Source organism: Halichoeres trimaculatus, unplaced genomic scaffold (assembly GCF_033239565.1).
Source record: "Halichoeres trimaculatus isolate MK-OKI-2021-1 unplaced genomic scaffold, fHalTri1.1 fHalTri1_scaffold_6, whole genome shotgun sequence".
NCBI lineage: Eukaryota > Metazoa > Chordata > Actinopteri > Labriformes > Labridae > Halichoeres > Halichoeres trimaculatus.
Genome location: NW_027437184.1, coordinates 27,701,586 through 27,719,943, shown reverse-complemented (window position 1 = coordinate 27,719,943; position 18,358 = coordinate 27,701,586). Strand labels below are relative to the sequence as shown.

Here is an 18,358-nt window from a genome sequence, read left to right as displayed (position 1 = left end):
GTCAAATGAGCCATTGGTATTGCTGAACTCAACTAAGCAAATTAAGTTAAGTAAAGAGGCGGCCTTTTGCTTCTTAGTTTACAGCTTCAGGGCGCCCTTCTGTCATTCAAGTCAGCTATGCTGTTATACGGGCAATTCAGTTACTGTTATAGGTAGAGGTAGACCAATATGGATTTTTTGGGGCCGATATTGATACTGATTAATCGTAGGCAAGGAGGCTGATAACCGATATTTGAAGCCGTTATTTATTTGCCATCAAAGTGAAAATATTGGCGTAAAAGATTTTGAACAATACAAACTCCAACACTTAACTGCAATCAAATGCCTTCAAGCATATATTTATTAAACAGCTGTTTGGTTTTACATGACTGATTTTAAATGACCATTTAGGGCTTCCACAGTGTAGACAGGGAGAAATTCTGCGTGAAGCAGCATCAGAACCAAAACAACACAGTGTTGAATGGGTTTCATATCGACCGTTGGATTAAAAAAAAGGCTGATGCCGATATGCACAAAAATGCCAAATATGGGCCCCGATAATTGGCCCGGCCGATAATCAGTCTATCCCTACTTATAGGTACCAACCAAATTCCATCTGTAGTACCAAGTCCTGTTTCACACAAAATCAAACTGTACCATATTTCAGTACTTTAACGCATCCTTGTGACCGTGAGGGAGTGAAAGAGTAGTCAATTTTCCATACTGGACCTGAACACAGCATTGCAAGTTTATAAACTGAGAAATAAATTGGTTAAATTTAAAAGCTTTGAGATTTTGTTATTAAACAAATCAATATTTTTTACCACATTAACACACAGAAAAGTACCAAAAAGTGGTAGCATTGAGTACTGATACTAATTGCCAGGTACTGAACATCGGTGCCTATTGCTTTAAATGTGAAAGGTACCCATTCCTACCCCTATACAGGTTGCACAAAATTCAGAAATGAGCTATACAGATCCAAGTTGTGACTTATACCAAGCTGTAAACTTGTTTATTTTTGCTAAACACTGTAGTTGTTTTTTTTGGCTAAATGTGTGTATAGCTTCTAGTGTTTCTTTAGCCAGCCTCAAGTGGACTCTTAAAGACTTCTCAGGTTATACTTGAATAAGTCAAAGTGGTCGACAGAAGGTTTTCTGTTTGTGTCACAAGGTGTTCTGTTCCAGCACTAGACATCACGCACGGACACGTACCTGTCGCCTTGCCTTAGGTAGCTGACTAGCTAACTAGCTAGCTAACATAGCTAGTATGATGTAGCCTGGCCACAACCTTTGTCATTTTAAAGTTTCAAGACTTCTGTCTTTTAAAAAATAGGTCTTCCACTTTCCGCTGAGCTGAAACCATGAAGGGGTTAAGGTGCAGTGAGCACGAATTACAAATAAGAAACCTGACAGGGTGAGCAGAACTCCACAGGCATTCGGAAGTGGTTCTCAAAACCAGATAGCTACTGTCGCGTGCAAACGGTTTTCAGATGCACTCATGGAATGATGAGGACTAATGCCAGACTAATGAATACCTCTGATTCAATCAGATTCTAGTAAGCTAAGTCTGAACATTTTTTTGTGTGTCTTGAGAGAGCAGCCCTTTTTTTTACATCTTTGCTGAGTCACAATGGTGCAAACTGGACTCAAAAAGGAAGGCATGCTTTGACTCTAACTCTTACAGGAACAACACTGGCAGACATAGACTCAGCTGTATCATTTACCAGACGACATGTTTGACACTCACCTGGTTCTTCTTGACATGCTGCTGCACACTCTGGAGGTTGTTCCCATAATCCTTACAGGAGGCAACAGGAAGCCTCTCCTGAATCCACAGCTGTCAGAGAACAACAAACAGATCGGTACATTATTCATAAATCACATTTGAGAGTGTTCATACGGTAGCAAAGACACCTGTGGTTGACAATATGTGTTAACTTTTATCAGTTTTGATTCTTCTAAATCTGAGAGATTTAAGATCTAAATCCCAAATTGTTTAAAATCAGGGACAGTGTTCTCTTGGTGTATTTTATTTCTCTACCTGATTGTCTGCACACTTAATAAGGCAGATATTCCACAGCTGACACCTCACAGTTAGAACTGAAAAGTTCCCTTGCTTTCTCCTTTTCTCAGTGAAGAGACGGTGGGCTTTGAGGACAAAAAGCTCCAAAGACCCTCAATTTGTTTTGGTTTTACCATCAAAAATGTCTCAATATAAATCTAATGAGCACAAGAACAACAACACTCTACTTCTACTTAGTCTAACTGGTGTGATTCACTCACTGAATACAAAATCTTTTGCTGATTACTTTCACAGGTTGAAACATGAACTGACAGAATAATAATGAAAGGAAGAGAAACTCTGATAATGAAGGATGTGCACTCACTATCTCGTCCTCCAGGTCCTGTGCGACTTGGTGCATCTCTTTGGAGGCCAGCAAGATGCGGCGTCTCTCCTTCAGGGGCTCGATGAGGCGCACAATGCGGGTCTCCACCATGCCTGACTGCTCGCCAACCTCCTTGTCTCCCGCCATCAGCCCTCGCTGGGGGAGGCAGACCCCCTGCAGGCTCCCGAGCTCCCCCACATCCTTGTAAAAGTCCCCGATCTGAGACTCCATGGCCTGCAGCGGGGAGAGGAAAGGAGAGGTCATGTTACAGCCATACGAGGGACGCACAAACACGGCCCATCAGCTGTTTCCAACCAGAACATTTCAGCGTTATGTAACCAGCGCTTCACTTTGAGGAGGAAAAAGCATATGGTGCATTTTTTAATGCCACTGAACCTCGGGTTGCCACAACAGCGGCCTCTGTGGACGTGTGTCAGAGCTGAGAGACATTATATAAACAACAACGAGCTGATGTTTGCAGTCTGTCACAAACATTAAAAACATCCGTAAACATTACAGAGTTTTACTCACACAAATATTTCTTCTTTGTTTGTTGTGTGTGGAGGTAAAAAATAGCCATGAACTACACATCATGAGATCTAAAGTTTTTTTTTTTTTTTTTTTTAGCAAAACTAATCATAACCATTTTCTTTGGCTGTTGAAAAAACAAAGTACATAAAATACATTAATACGTGACATTAATTTTAATTGTCTTTAAAGAATTGTTTTATTGATTTTGGTGCCCCCTGTGGACGAGGCACCAGGTTTTATCTCTGTGCTCATGTTGCTGGGTGCACATTCCTTTTAACAGCAAAATGCATCACTCATTGTGAAAATTCACTTTTCAGTCTTAGATGTTAAACCCACACTATGGCAGCAGTTATAAAGATAGAATTCAACTTGCATGTGAGTGGAAATAAATCGTCCTGTGTAACATGTGGCCAGTATCAGTAAATCATGACAGACAGTCTGATGATAGTGCTGATTTTCAACACTCACATTAGAAAATAACGTCATTGTGCAACACAAATAAAAAAAAAAAGAAACCCACTGCATTTCTGCATCTTCATTCTCTTGCCCAGATTATTATCCTCATTTTTCCAACGCTGTAGAGCCTTGTGTGTTTAGGCTAATTTGATATAACACACCAGAGAAAAACAGACAGGTAAACACAAGTAGTGCACCATAGAGGATGTGTTTTGAGCTCTAAATTATGAGTCATCATAACAACCACATTTCCCCCATCTGAGCCTCACTCCACTGGTTGTCCATACAGCATAGGTTTAATCTTAAATTTTTTTTTATTTAAATCTCTCAACAGGCTTGCCCCGCCCTTTCTTTTTGAGCTTTAACACCCATATACAGTCACCTGCTCCCTCAGGTCAGCTGATCAGCTGCTGCTTAAGACACCAAAGACCGCAAATTTGCTGCTGCAGCTTCAAAACTTATGAACGAGCAGCCACAGCATGTTGAACAAACCTTTTCTCCGTTTTTTAAATCTTCTTCAAACCATCTCTGTTCCCTGGCATTTGACACGCAGTAGTCTTCAAATTCATTTATTTATTTTATTTCTCTTCTGCATGCCTTTCACGTACGTTTTATGTTTTCAAATTGATTTTGTATTTTACATGTAGTGATCTTTTGTCTTATTTTAGCTGCCATGTATTTTATTTTATCTATCTATTTGTTCATTCATTCATCTGTACAGTACTTTGGTCAACAGTGTCTGTTTTCAAAATGCTTAACAAATAAAGTTGAATTGGATTGGATCAAGACAGTGAAGCATGGAGAGGACGTTGAAGGAAACTGGCAGTTAATACGTCGTCCTGGTTAACCAAAAAAGTTCCAGACATGACATTTAGAAGTGGTAGTGTTGTGTAGAGGAGGGTACCAGTCAACTTAAAGTGCTGTATATTAGAGACATATACAGTTTTTGGGCGATTGGTCTTAATTTTTTTTGATGGTCTTAAAAAAGACATAGTTATTCAAGTGTATTTCATCACCTGTGAAAACTCCTCACAGGTTTAAAATCAGTAGCTTTAACTCTTGGTCAACAGCTTCACGTGCTGCTCCAGGTGAATTACGTTATTGTTGTCTATGTCCATGTCGTCCACGATGATGATGATGATGACGATGATGATGATTATTATACCTGAATGAATCACTAGTAGCACATTAAAGTTGTTAAAGCCTCAGCCTTTGTTGATGAACTTAGCCTAACTTGAATAAACATGGACTATAACTTCTTCCACTTCTCAGCATTTGGAGACTGTAGAGATCTGATCTTTTACTCTTCACTTTTCTTTATCTATTCTGTATTTCTAAATGTATATTTATTCCACAGATTTTTTTTCACACTGTATAATTAGCTGCAATGACGTTTGAAGTTACAATTTTCATCATCTTCATTATAAATTCATGACACCTGAATTTCCCATTATTTTCCATCTTATTGAAAGTCTCTAAATATGCCCACATTTTTTATAGATACAGTCAATATAAGGCTAAGAGAGGTGAAAATGTTACCAAATGAGCATTGTCATAGATCAAACACATGTTACTATTTAACAAAACAGTCTGATGCTTAGATGCTTTGTGCAGTCGTCTAACTATCTAAAGATGTAAACATATTCAGGTCACTGGTGAAACCTGCAGAAAAGCTGTTTGACACCAGTGCAGATATAGAAACAGAAAGGTCAGTACAGAGGATGGCGTGTTAAACGAGGCCAAAGATAACCCCGCCCACTTCTATCGTGATCAGAGAGAAACCTGGAGAGCCTTGAAACTTGCCTGGAACTTCTGGAGCTGCTCATTGAAGGTGGGCAGATGGTGAGCCTGCTCCAGCTGCGGGGGCTGCTGCTCCAGGTGGGATAGCTGGTTGTCCAGGTCTGAGTAGCTCTTCACTGCCGGCTCAGGCTTGTTGTTCTCAAAGAGCTGGCGGGCCTTGGCCTTGGTGGTGGTCTCCAAGTCGGACCAGCACTCTCTGATCTCCTCCAGCTTCTGCTGGACCACCGAACGCAGCTCTGGCTTCTCGTGGATCAGCTCCTGCCCCTCCTGCAGACACAGAGAGACCACGTTAGACTGACTGTTACACACCTTTGATTTATCAAGACTGTACTACAATTAGTTTTCACGTGTGTAAATTCTGGTCCATCTAGAAGTACCTTACAATTAATAATGTTTATTTTCTTAGGTGTAACCTCTTTAACGTGTTTGGAGTCTAAGGAGTTTCAAGGAGAAACACCCAACAGATGTGTCCAAAAAGAGCTTTGTTTTCTACCACGAAAAGCTTAGATTTAGAAGAATACTTCTGGAGGACTTACATAAAGAGTTTCAACTCCTTTGTTGTAAACAGAGATCCAGTTGCATTACCCTCCAAAAAGCCACCAGACTCCATTTCACTGACTGTTTAAGGGAATTACTTGTTGGATCTTGCCTCAGTCAGTTTGTGTAACTGTGAGAGTTGAGATGCTTTTTGTAACCAGTAATGTATCATTTACTACACATGGTACCACCAACAGTGAAAGAACCACCTAATGAAGGGCAGAAGTACACCAGAAAGTCATGTGCCCCACCCTCAAATACAATGAGCCAATCACAGTGTATGTAGCCATTCCCATACACTTGGACATTCTCTGTCTGGACAGCAATTGGATGCATTACAGAAAGTCAGTTTTCATTCTATTTCATGAGGTTTTCCTGAGATTTTAAGTTTAAAGTTGGTCAAACAGTGGTCATGGAGTACATGCAACTAGGTATCCTGAGTGTATTTTCAACCCTTTCCTAAGCCACATCTCAACCCAGAAAAGTGTCTTCTGTAGATAAAGTTGTGCAGTAGACCACAACATCAACTCAGCATGAATAAAATTAACAAGCATGTCTCTGTCTGTTCTGAGGTAAGTCTACATTGTATTTGAGAAAGCATATTGTCACTCGGCTGGATAGAAATATAAAGCTATCTTTACCACTAAAAGTGCCACTGCAGTCTGACAGACTGCTTGGGATTTCTCTAACGTTAGCTAAAGTAAGCCTAACGTTAGCTCCTAGCTGTGTTGTTCATCATGTCATTTTGTTTGTTGGGAGTTCATTGGACTATTGTCTTCTAATTTTTGTTCTTTGGTGATTGTGAATTAGCTGTTGACCAAAGGGCTCTAGTCAAACTAACGTTAGCTTCTGGAGCTCAGCTTCATTAACTTGGATAACAAAGGTTAGAAAATGTTGTGATGAATGATTCAGTGTAAATACTGTAGCACCAAACAAACAGAGACAGACTCTCAATAGTACTTCTCTTTCTGTGATACCTGCCACAGCGTAGGTCCCTGCATGGTCACTATTGTAGGACTGAGTGGGGGGCGTGGCTTAGCCATAGAAAAGGTCACTTTACTACAAGAGAACAAAAAACAACAAGAAAAAAAACATATTCAACCTCCTAGGGATAACAAACTGAGCCTGTCAGTGGCATTGTCAAGAACTAAATTTTTTTTTTTTAATTGATGAAAATATTTGTCCCAACAAGTGTTGTAAATCTATCAATGATTTTCCAAATTTTTTTTTATTTTCAGAAATTTAGATCCCTAAAAAGTTTGAAACTACAACACAGGTTTCTACAAATACAATAATTCAGTATCATGATCACTCTCTGATTGTCGTTTCGTGGCTGAGGGATTTCTTTCTTCTTCTGTCTGAATGCCAGTATTTGCTCTGAGGGATGGTTCTTATAGGTCGAGATGCACTGCAAAAGTGTCTAAGCAAGTGTTTATGTCCTATATGGAGTTAAAAAAAAAAGGCTAACTCGATTTGATATGAGCCACATTCAATTGACAAGCCCAGAAAAGTGTTTAATTCTAAGAAACTAAAAGACAAAAATGGCATCTGACTGCCAGTAAACACTGACAAAAATCAACCAAATGATTTCTTGTATTGCACTTAAGACATTTCACTTATTTCAAGAAACCTGGCAAGCAAATCTCACTTATCCCATTGGTAGATTTTCTCACTCTTGCAGTTTGGAGGTCATTTTTGTCTTTTAGTATCTTGAATTAGAACATTTTTCTGTACTTGTCAAGTGAATGAAAGTCTAGAATGACTAAAAAATAAAACAAAAAAACTCTGATAAAGGATTCTTTATCATTGTGAGATAGGGCTGTTTTCACCATATGTGTATATAACTCCACCATAAATGGTCTGATTGCTTTGCAAAACAATACAAGATAAGGTCACCATAATTTCTGACAGATGTTAAAGTACGATATAGATCCTGACGATATTCTGGATACTAAGATCTGGAATATAAAATATGTACTGGGTCATCATCATTTTCAACACTGTCAGGAAACAAATTATTGTACAAACCTGCAACTAACACCAAACTGTGGCAGACAGTCTGCTGAAAGGGAGTATAACATTAAAGTAGGACTAAAGTGTTGTGTGACAATCACAATAAACTTGGGGGAGGTCTGTGCTCTCTGTGTGCTTTTCTAGTTTCCTAATGGTTTTTTCAGAGGTTTAACATGTGACCCTATTTACTGGAACCCTGTATGGAGTGCTTGCAATAACTGTAAGATGCTAGTTACCAGAGTTACTTGTTACACCTTAAGAACGGCACGGACATCAACATCATGATGTGTGCACCTTAACATGGAGTCAAGTTTGCCTTGCTATATTAATACTACCAACCAGAAAAGGTAGAATGCTAATTCTACCAAATTGTAGCAGACAGTCTGCTGAAAGGGAGTATAACACTGAAGTAGGACTAAAGTGTTGGTGACAAACACAATATGTTTGGTGGAGGTCTGTGCTCTCTGAGTGCTTTTCTAGTTTTTATCTGTGGTAGCCAGTCTTGTGTGTTGTGCTTGTTTTTATGATATATGAGGCACTGGACTTTGTTTCCTTTGCATTAATGTCCAAAACTGTTCACATTACCCAATTAGAACCATAATTTATACTAAATTTATTCTCACTTAAATGACTTTTCCAGGACACCGAACTGTCTGTCTTACCAAAGGTGAATGTCTGTCACAAACCACAAACATATCCTATAGCTCTCACAAATCAGGGTATACCATAAACCTGCCAGGTTTTTCGTTTACACCGTATGCACTCCATTATTCTGGTAAAAGCACAGTAACACTTCATCGTGCTGAGGGCGAGAGGCTTAATTCAGTTTTGTCCCCAAAATAGCTCAGGAAAACACAGCACCATGCCAAACTGGAGCCTCCTGCTCACAGAGAGGCAGGTGTGTGGAGCAAAGTTTGGCCTGGGGCTGACCTAAAACTCATGCATGGCAGCTCTAATAAAACCCTGGTTCTGTCCTTTGCCTCCCTCCTCTGAATCTTTAGTTCGTGACGTGACGAGGATGAGGAGATGCTGAGTGATCGAGGCTTGTGACGTTTTCTTTTTATGTCGGTGAATCTTTTCCTCCCTGAGATGGATTATTACCAGTCTCCTCCTTCACAGCACATCAGTAACATGAGGTATTTTCCCCTCATAGACCAGATTTGGGATATTTTAGCATCTGGCGCACCAAGTTTAATAAAGCACAGACCTTCATGAATTGAATGCTGCAGATTTTGGAGGATTTGACGCACCACGTTCTTCCATACATGTGATAAGTGGTAATGCATTCATTATATACTCAGCTCAGGTTGTAACAAGCAGCGTGCACATGATGGATTTCACCCTCTACATTCTGCTTTATCGTTCACACAGAGCTGGACCTATCCTATGGCTTTCATAATGCAGTGCTGCATTCCTCCTCTTGGCACAGGCTCTCTGCTTAACTGCTGCTAGCGCTCACTCTCTCACATCCCTCGCTCCTTCTCTCCTATCTCCCTCTCAGCCTCGCTAGCTCTCCCTCTCATAATGCAGAGCCAGCAGAAAGCAGGTCTCTCTCCCTCTCTCTTGGCTTTACTGACACACAGAGTGAAGCAGAGGGAGAAGAAATCAGAGAGGGGGTGGAGAGAGGAGAGGAGCAAGGAAGAAGGGAGGTAAAAAGGAGGAAGAATCAAAGGTTTGTGGAACAGGAAGGAGGCTGCGGGTGTGAAGCTACAGCCCGGGCACAGTTGGAACCAGAGGGCATCTGTGAAGTGAATTTCCGAGGCGGTCATGGCTGATATGGTGTGATATTTTAATGGCTTCCACGTATGAATCATGCTATCATGGCAGGATTGTGTTGCCAAATTCTGCAGGCTTTCCTGTAACGCTGATGCAGCATAAAGAAAAAGTGGGTGGGACTAAAGAGCCGGTTTGATACCACCAGCACAAACAACAATGCACTCACACCTACTCACTTTTTTTCAAGTAACACGATGCCACTTGTGCCTTTATCCACAGAAAAATTGAACCAATGGAGAAGCAGAGGATGTTAAAACACTGAGCACAAATCCACACCTCCTCAAATATAGTCAAACAGAGAGTCACAAAGCTGCAGATATCACCAAATACAGAGCCAAGCTGCTGTCTTTGACTCCATGAAGTCCCTTCATTCTGAATCAGAAACAGGACACTTCCATCTTTAAGTGGTTGGAGCAATAATTCAGTCATGATGCTCAAACTGTGGTACTTTTTCAGCTTTGGTACATAATCCACCAGGTTTCAGGCAAGACCCCATTACACATGGGTAGTCAGGAGCTTCCATTCATCCACATGCTTTCTGTCACTTTTAGGTCATGTGTGGGTGGAGCCTATCCCAGCTGTCAAGGTGAAATAGTTCACCAGCCAGTCACAGGGTACAGGTATGGCCTAGTGGTTCCCCTGGATTGTAACGCTCCACTCAAATCTCTTGGCAACTTTAGGTGAGCGATCCACTGGAGGAACTCACACATCCATGTACAAGACATGCAAACTCCACACTGAAAGGCATCACTCCAGCCTGGGAATCTCTGTTATAATCTCTTATTACCCTGCAATCAAAGAAATACACAACAGTAGCACCTTTACATTTTTTTAACATGTTCTCTTCACTCAATCTATCCTTTGAGCACAACCACATCAGATTCTGTGTGGCAGTTTGAGTTTGTTTCTTTCAAGTTTCAGCAGCAATTTACCACTTCCTGTCTTCTTTTCTCTGTGATTCAGGTCAGCTATGAACCACCAACCTGAAATAATTTGCTTTCTATACAATTAAAGTGCATTATCAAAACTAGAAAAGCACTCAGAGAGCGCAGACCTCCACCAAACATATTGTGATTGTCATGTAACACTTTAGTTTTACGATAATGTCATACCTGACCGTGTTGCAAATGATGATGACCCAGTACATATTTCATATTCCAGATCTTAGTATCCAGAATATTGTCAGGATCTGGATCATACTTTTACATCTGTTAGAAATTATGGTGACCTTGTCTTGTGTTGTTTTGCAAAGCAATCTGTCCATTTATCGTGGAGTTATATACACAAATGGTGAAAACAGCCCTATCTCACAATGATAAAGAATCCTTTAAAAACATTCTGGATCCAGACGGTGATCCAGATCACCTCCAAAATTAAATCACTTCCTCCTTATCCCATTTTAAACATTTCCTGAAAATTTCATCAAGATCAGTTTGTTACTGTTTGAGTTATGTTGTTTACAGACAAACAGACAAACTCTCCCAAAAACATCACCTCCTTGGTTGAGGTAAATATTCTCTATGTTGTCAACAGAGGTTATCAAAATCAAAGTTTCTGAGGAGAAATCAGACACCTGGCCTCCTCTTGGTGTATTAATTTGCAATTTACAATATTGTAGCAGACGGTTTTGTCCAAAGTGACGTACAACACTGAGCAGTTGGGGGGTATTGGGACCTTGCTCATGGGCACCGTGATAGTGCTTAAAAAAATGATGCTAACACCTCTCATGCTCAGGCCAATTCCCAATCTTGGTCCATGCCAGGACTTGAACCAGCAGCCCTCCGGCAAAAAGCCTAAGTCCCTATGGACTGAGCTACTGTCGCTCATTTGATATGTCACATGTGATCAGGTTGTCGCATCTGTTGCCTTTGCTTTATTCAGACTTAATGACTATTATCAGGGGCTATTTTGACCAATAAAAATAAAGTATATCTCAGCCCACTGATGACTTAAAGAGCTGGGTAACTTCTAGTTTTTTACTTTACCTTCCTTGAGCTATGAAGTCCCATTAAACCTAAACATCTCCTCTAAGTGAGCTAGAAAAGGTAGTACACATACAGAATCAAAATGGAGTATTCATATACAGTAAGCTTTCAAGAAAATCAACCACATACCCCTGTCACCATGTTTTCCTGATACTTTGCAAAGGGGTTTTCTGCTTTTCCACATTTTAAACATAGATATATAAATAACAGTGCTGGATGTTTTAAATGTATGAATATTTTCAAAGTGATACATATTCATGTTGTAGAAATCCCTGCATACCCGAGCTCTTTCTGTAGCTCTGTCCCTGACAGGCCTCCAGAGGACTGACAAATCAGAGGGAAGGGGGGTTGGGAAGCAGGGATCCTTAAAGAGACAGCAGCTAAGACAGGCATTTCGGACAGAGGCTGAAATAATAAGGTTTTTCTAAAACACCAGTGTGAGGAAAAATAGAAAATTTTCAGTGCCATAAATCACATAAAGCTATTACATGGACACCAGATGGACATTATAAAGTCAAAGAACAAGCAATGTTACCCCTCTTTAATGTTGTTCAGTGACACTAATATGTCTAATTTTAACTCTTATCCCAGGTTGCTTACTTCTCATTTTCCCACTGCCTTTTAACGCTGTGGTAAAAATAGTTCCTGTCTCAGTCTGGTCTTAAGAGTCAGGGACTAAATCAGTCTGAAAAACTAGCGGGCCCTGACCATTTCTGTCCAGTGATCCAGGCAACAGCAGAGGCAGAGCTGATGAGCAGATCTTCTATTTGAAAGTGACTTAAGCCACAGTAGTTATAATCCCGGCGACAACAGCAGCTGTGTTCAAAGTTGTGACGTTCGTCTCATTCACGTTTCAAGATGTGTCAACTGCAAAGCTGAGAGAAGGAGAGCTGAATGAGGACAGAGGTGTCAACAACAAAAGAAAAAGGAATGCTATGATGAATGAAACAAATAAAAAAGAGACAATAAACTGAGTCAATCAAGCTTTGTGTGATATGAATAACAAACTAAAAAAGGCATGTGACTGTGATTTAAGGTACTGATGTGAGGGCGGTTTTACATTTCAAAAACAGAGGAATGGGTATTTGGATTTAAAGTCCTTTAAAGCAAGAGACTCTTTTTTAAAAGTGTTATAAATAACTGAGACTAATCCGACCAATGAAAAACCTCACTGCTTTAACTGGGGAAATGTATATGTAAACAGTTTCAGTGTCTTTTTTGTGAGGGTTCCTAAGGGACTAAAGACCTCAGCTGGATTGACAAAAGCCAGGGCTGTACTTGTAAAGTATGCACTTCACAATTAAAAACAAAACAAAAAAATAATGTTATACATTTTGAATTTTTAAATACAGCTAAATAAAGCTTGCACAGTGCTATTTTTGGTGCACTAATCTACTGTTCAGTTGAATGTTAGCTTTAAAATAATATTTTTTTAAACTCTTTGCTTTAGTCCAGTTTTATTTTTATCTGTTATTTTTTTGTTAAAGCTTTAGCCTGTTAATACTGTATTTGTAATACATGTAAGCAAAAAAATAAAAAAAAATAAAAAAAAAAGGTATTAGAGCGTGGGCTCACATAACCTCAAGTGCCCTGGTTGGGGCACCCAAGTCTGAAAAGTCTGGAAACGCCCCTGCTTGTCAGCGTGTGCCTCGTTGCAGGTAGCCTGTGTTATGCTGCTTTGCTTATGGATTTATGCAAAATAGAGGGTACAGTACATGAAATAAAGTAAGTTTTAGTGAAAGACGGGACTCAACTTTCCCCCAGGTACAAGTCAAACAACTTCTCAAGCATTTATGGCCATATGTATTACATGTGAGTCGTTCTTATGCTGAGAATGGTACTTGTTGGGTACATGACTCACGTCACTCCGCGAGATGCAAGAGGAAAGCAAACACAACGTTGTTACCAAAGAGAATGGAAAAAAAGAATAATAACGCATTGTGACGTGGATAAGTAACTTCAATCTGTTTACTATTTTGGAAGTAGTAACACGTTTAGCCTTGTTTCCACCAAGCAGTCTCGTTTAGATCAGTACAGTTTGGTTCAGTTAAGCCTGGTCCTATTTGTGTTTCCGCAGTCAGCCATGCCCCCTTGTGGTAGGCAGCATGTAATCCGGATGCTGATAGCCGCATCAGTTAAATAATAACGTGACATCATAGCAGAGTGACACAGTGTACCCCGCACATTCGGCATTTCGTCTTCTTTGTGATTGGCATGTGACTCTTCATTACAAAGCACAATCAAGCGTTGTTTGTGAAAAGACTGTGTGGCGCAGGGAGAAATGCAGCCACCGTTACACAGTAAGTGACCATTCTTTTGGCCAATCAACGGACTTAAGTGTTGTAGCTCCACCTTCCGGGATTAAATTGGTTTAGTCTGGCACCCCCACAGAAGGCTAGTCTCAGTTATTTTGGGATTTGTCACCTACATTGCAGTGTAAAAGAATGCAATTTTCAAATCACAAACGCTGCAATCAAAATAAAAAATTTCATGTTCACAGACCTGAAAGGGAATATTTTAACTTTTACTCGTTCCTCCCTAGAACTAGCAAAAATCAATATGCAGGTTTTTCTGTGAGCTACAGAGATCCATACAGTAGAATGACTGACACTGGCAGAGCCATACCCTTTTTTCACTTGAACCTGTATGGTTTGTTACTCTAACTGACAACTGGACGTCAGAAAAACTTCAGCATCAATAATACCCCCCCCCCCCCCCCCCGCCCCCCCTTTAAAAAAAAATCATACGCTAAATTGCAATCACACCATTGGTCCAAAATAAAAGCAATTACATTGATTAGATTGTTTTCCACAATCGTTCAGCCCCAGAAGAAACACCATAAAATGCGTGCCACTTGGCGGAAACAGGGCTTAGATTACTAGTTACTGAAAGTGAGGTCATATTAGAGTAAGGCGTCACCAGCATAACTGGATATGTGTAACAGAATAGTCGAGTAAGGACAGGCACATTTAATTTTAACTAAATTTAAAGGTTTTCAAAAAAATTAATTTGGCTGTGATAATACTCTGTTCTGATTGGTCAATATGGTAACAGCGATTTATTACTTAAGCGCAAAGGTTTTGCCAGTAACAACCCTGATCCAACATGTCCAGGCAAAGGGATTTCCAGGAGGTAGTCTTAGATAAATCACACGTACAAGAACTGGCATTAACTTTTTGTATTTACATTCCAGTCCTTTTTCCTTTCTGTGTATGTTTCAATTAACAGGACAATAAATAACCAGATATGTCTTCAAACAGAAAAATTGATTGTTCGGAAAAAAAAAACCCCACAAGACTATCCTAAGACATGGTTTTACTTTCAATGATGTTTTGTAAATGTCTGGATGCTACAAACTGCACGGATGCATATTTTCTGCTCTTTGAGTTGTACTTTGGTTCTTCAGTGTTGAAACACTTTTCATCACATGTTTACACCTCCGTCTTAAACAGAGCTTATGTGGCATTTTTCTATAGCGCTGAAGGTGTCATAGAGACAACAAGTTTGGATTTATTTATTTTCAAATTAAGAGAAAATAATTATTTTTTATCTATTGTCATTTTGCAAAGCTCACCACCACTCCATGTCGTATCATCTTGGAATAATTTGTAGTTTCTGAATCTCGTCGACACACAGAGTTAAACAAAAAATATAAAATGATCCTATTTAGTGATAAACAAACTGTTTTCTTCTATTTTCTCTCATGATTTTTTTAAGGAGCTTTATTCTTCAAACATTGGGGTAAATGTCTTTTGTTAAATAAAAAAGTAAACTTCATGGGTTTACACTGATTTGAACTGGATGAATCTACATGAAGGATTTCCTGTAGTTTAAACTCATGACCTATTTTAAGCCTTGTTGTTGTACAAAAACTATTAACAACACTTTAATGAGCCTAAACGCTGCACTGGGGGATGGGCCTCCATTAACGTGTGAGCAGCAACACTGAACACTGTCCCGTTTAACACTCTCATGAGCACCAACCTCTTAAAAATAGCCCCCAAAAAACACACAACTGGCTCCTGTTGAGGCACTTCATCTGAACTAAAGACCTTAATTTCCACAGCTGACTTTCTGACATCTCAAGCCAGGGAGAAACTGAAGTGTTTCATGTCCCTGTAAGCTGCGGCAGAGGGACAGTGAGATAGCATTTGCTGAACTGTGTCCTGAAACGAGAAAAGCTGAGAAAGAAGTATCAGTAAGTGAAAGTTTAGCCATTCAGCTCTTCAGATGTGACACTTTAGAAATTATTTTTAATTTATACTTTGATGTCAGCCAAACACAAATGCCCTGAATGTATTAACACACTCTGAAGATACAGTATACGGAATTATTCAAAACTAAAGCTAATAATGAGACTGGCTTTACTTTAGCTGTTAGTTGCAGTGGTTTGAATAGAGGCCCATTTCTGTGAAATTGATAAAAATAAAGGAGACTTGGAAAGAAGAAATCCATGAATTATAAAGCCACAACTATGAAAAAAAGTCCGAATTATTTTTACAATAGCTAGACATTGGTCTTTACATCAATACTTCAAAATATAAACATTAGTTGATTTTTTTGTGACCTTATTTTGAAGTCTTGAGGCACATCATGAGAAATTCATCAGCCTATTTGTCAACCTGTTGTCAGTATGATAGTAAGACCCTTGGTGTCACCTAATATCGTACAGGGAGCACCCAACTTCTGGTCATCTAACGTAAACATGATATTAATAACTGACCTTCCCTTGGCCGTAGCTGTTGTTGGTTCTACCCTCAATCAGCCAATCATGATCATTTGCTGCATGTCTTCCCCCACTTCCTGCAACCCACATCTGAAGTCTCTCTTCATTTGTCATGCCAAAATAGGTAAAACAAATAATTTTTTTTTAGAATAAAGCCTTTGAAAACTAAGAACTGGGTGCCACAGAGTGTGATGTCACAAGATGGCCGGAGCATGGACCGAACATAGAATGGACAGTGTGGCTCAGCTTTTCACCATTGTACTGTTTTAGAGCCAAAAACTCCTCTCAGGGACACTGACATTGTGCAGCCAGAGTTTGCGCAGTAGACTATGAATGGAGCTAGGTAACAAATACAGGAAGCTCAGGTGACTGAGAAAGATGGCGTCTATATGTTTTACAGTCTATGGGCGGCTGAATATGGTTGACTGAACCCTTTGCAGCGATGGGTGTTAATCTTCTGTTTCTACATGGTTTACACTTTCAGCAGTGACCCTACGCTGTAGCGACCATTGTGTTCCCAAGCACAACATACTTGTGAGATGATGAGATCACCTGTTTCTGGTCCCACTATGTTTCCTGCCCCACAGGGAGCCGTGGTGGTGTCTTCGGGTGCTTTATGTTGAGATGGAGCAGATTACTCTTACTTTAGATCTTAAAACATTTATGAAAGAGAACAGAAATGAGATGTCAACGTGCAAAGTTTTAAAACATAGTTCTGTTTTTCACTCTAGAGATGTACATCAAGCGACGAGTGTAGGCCTCTGCATCATGACAGAGCTTCATAGACTTGCAGCTGGAATCATGTAAATCAGAACTTCATCACAGCCTTCAACCTTGTTATATATTCACGACTGCACTCGTGGTCTGTGAAAACACAAGATTTTTCAAGTTTCTAGTATTTTTAAGCAAACAGTACAGTACCTCAACTCCAGCACTAATTCTTTTTAGAACTGTCATGTGTACTTGACCAGTATTTGACCAGGAAGATCTGCACTTTGTCTATCTTGGCGTATTCTATCCTACGTCCATCAGACAGACGCTGGTCTATGTGTTTCAGCTCCTCAGACTCATGATCTGTGTATTTACAGAGCAGTGACCCCTGAGCCTATGTAACACCTGGCACAAGGTCAGCGGTGAGTCCTCTGAGCTGTAACAGAGAAGCTCCCACAGATCCTCCACGTCCAGAGCCGGCTGGAGCTGTGGCGGCTTCATGTGCTGAGTAAGTACTGAGAGAGAACAGAGGTGAGGGGCCGAGGTGGGAACCCTTCCAAAAGGACGCTGAGTTCTCCGATCACGGCAGGACGCGGCGTCATCTCTTCTCTCTGTCTCTCAGGTAACAACAGAGAGAGTGGCGGGGGTAGATTAGGTGGTGTTAGCAGGGCTGTGGAGACATTATGGTCTCTGTAACTGTCTGTCCTGGGTTTCATACAGAACTTTTCAATATGATACCAGTCAGGAGGCGGGAGGCAACCGCTCTGGGATCAGCTACCGTTAGCTCTCTCCTTGCTTCTGCAGAACTACTACAAAATTTATGAGCAAAGTAATAATTAAAGTCAAATTTTTAAGATATTGATTTCAAATAAAGAAATTGTTTTATTGTTTGAACAAGTTAAAAGACAGAAATCAGACCTGAATCCAGACTCTGTGGGAATCAAATTTTACAGAAAATTTTCCCCAAAAATTGTGAAAAGCACAAACTCACACAACTTATTTTAATCTATAAATTCAATTTAGATTAGCTGTATTACATATGATCACTTTTCTTTTGAAGGATGGAGCTCTGATGATCAAGAGGTGAAGTAGTATTTGAACAAAAAAAAAGAAAAGCAAAAGGAAAACCTGGATGCCATGTCTGGTTTTTGATGCGCCAAAGTTTTTAAATTTGCCATCCGTGGCAGCCGCAGACTTTCAAAAAGATGGAAGACATGAAGAAATCTTAAACTGGCCAAAAAAATCAGCCTACTTCATGAAAACAGATTGGATGAGTCCAACTCAAAGATCCAAACACACTTCAAACTAATTTTTCACAAATCTGTTTACGTTTATTTATGCAATTTTAGTTCTGATTAATGTCTGCTTCCTGGTTTAAGAATAGGTTGTTTGCAGATTCAGGTGTAACACCATGATTGGTGGCTCTACTGACACACACACACACACACACACACA

At 39.9% G+C, this 18,358-nt stretch overlaps 1 protein-coding gene across 2 annotated transcripts in view; it reads right to left on the bottom strand.

The window, feature by feature from the left end:
* The window catches only part of sptbn4a (spectrin, beta, non-erythrocytic 4a), a 48,673-nt gene that overhangs the window by 23,289 nt on the left and 7,026 nt on the right, over nt 1-18,358 (bottom strand). For both annotated transcript variants that reach the window (XM_074672267.1, XM_074672268.1), the window contains 3 exons: nt 5,159-5,422; nt 2,369-2,602; nt 1,729-1,818 (listed from right to left, as the gene is read on the bottom strand). In XM_074672267.1, the coding sequence (XP_074528368.1) occupies nt 1,729-1,818; nt 2,369-2,602; nt 5,159-5,422 (588 nt within the window). The remainder of the gene's footprint in view (nt 1-1,728; nt 1,819-2,368; nt 2,603-5,158; nt 5,423-18,358) is intronic.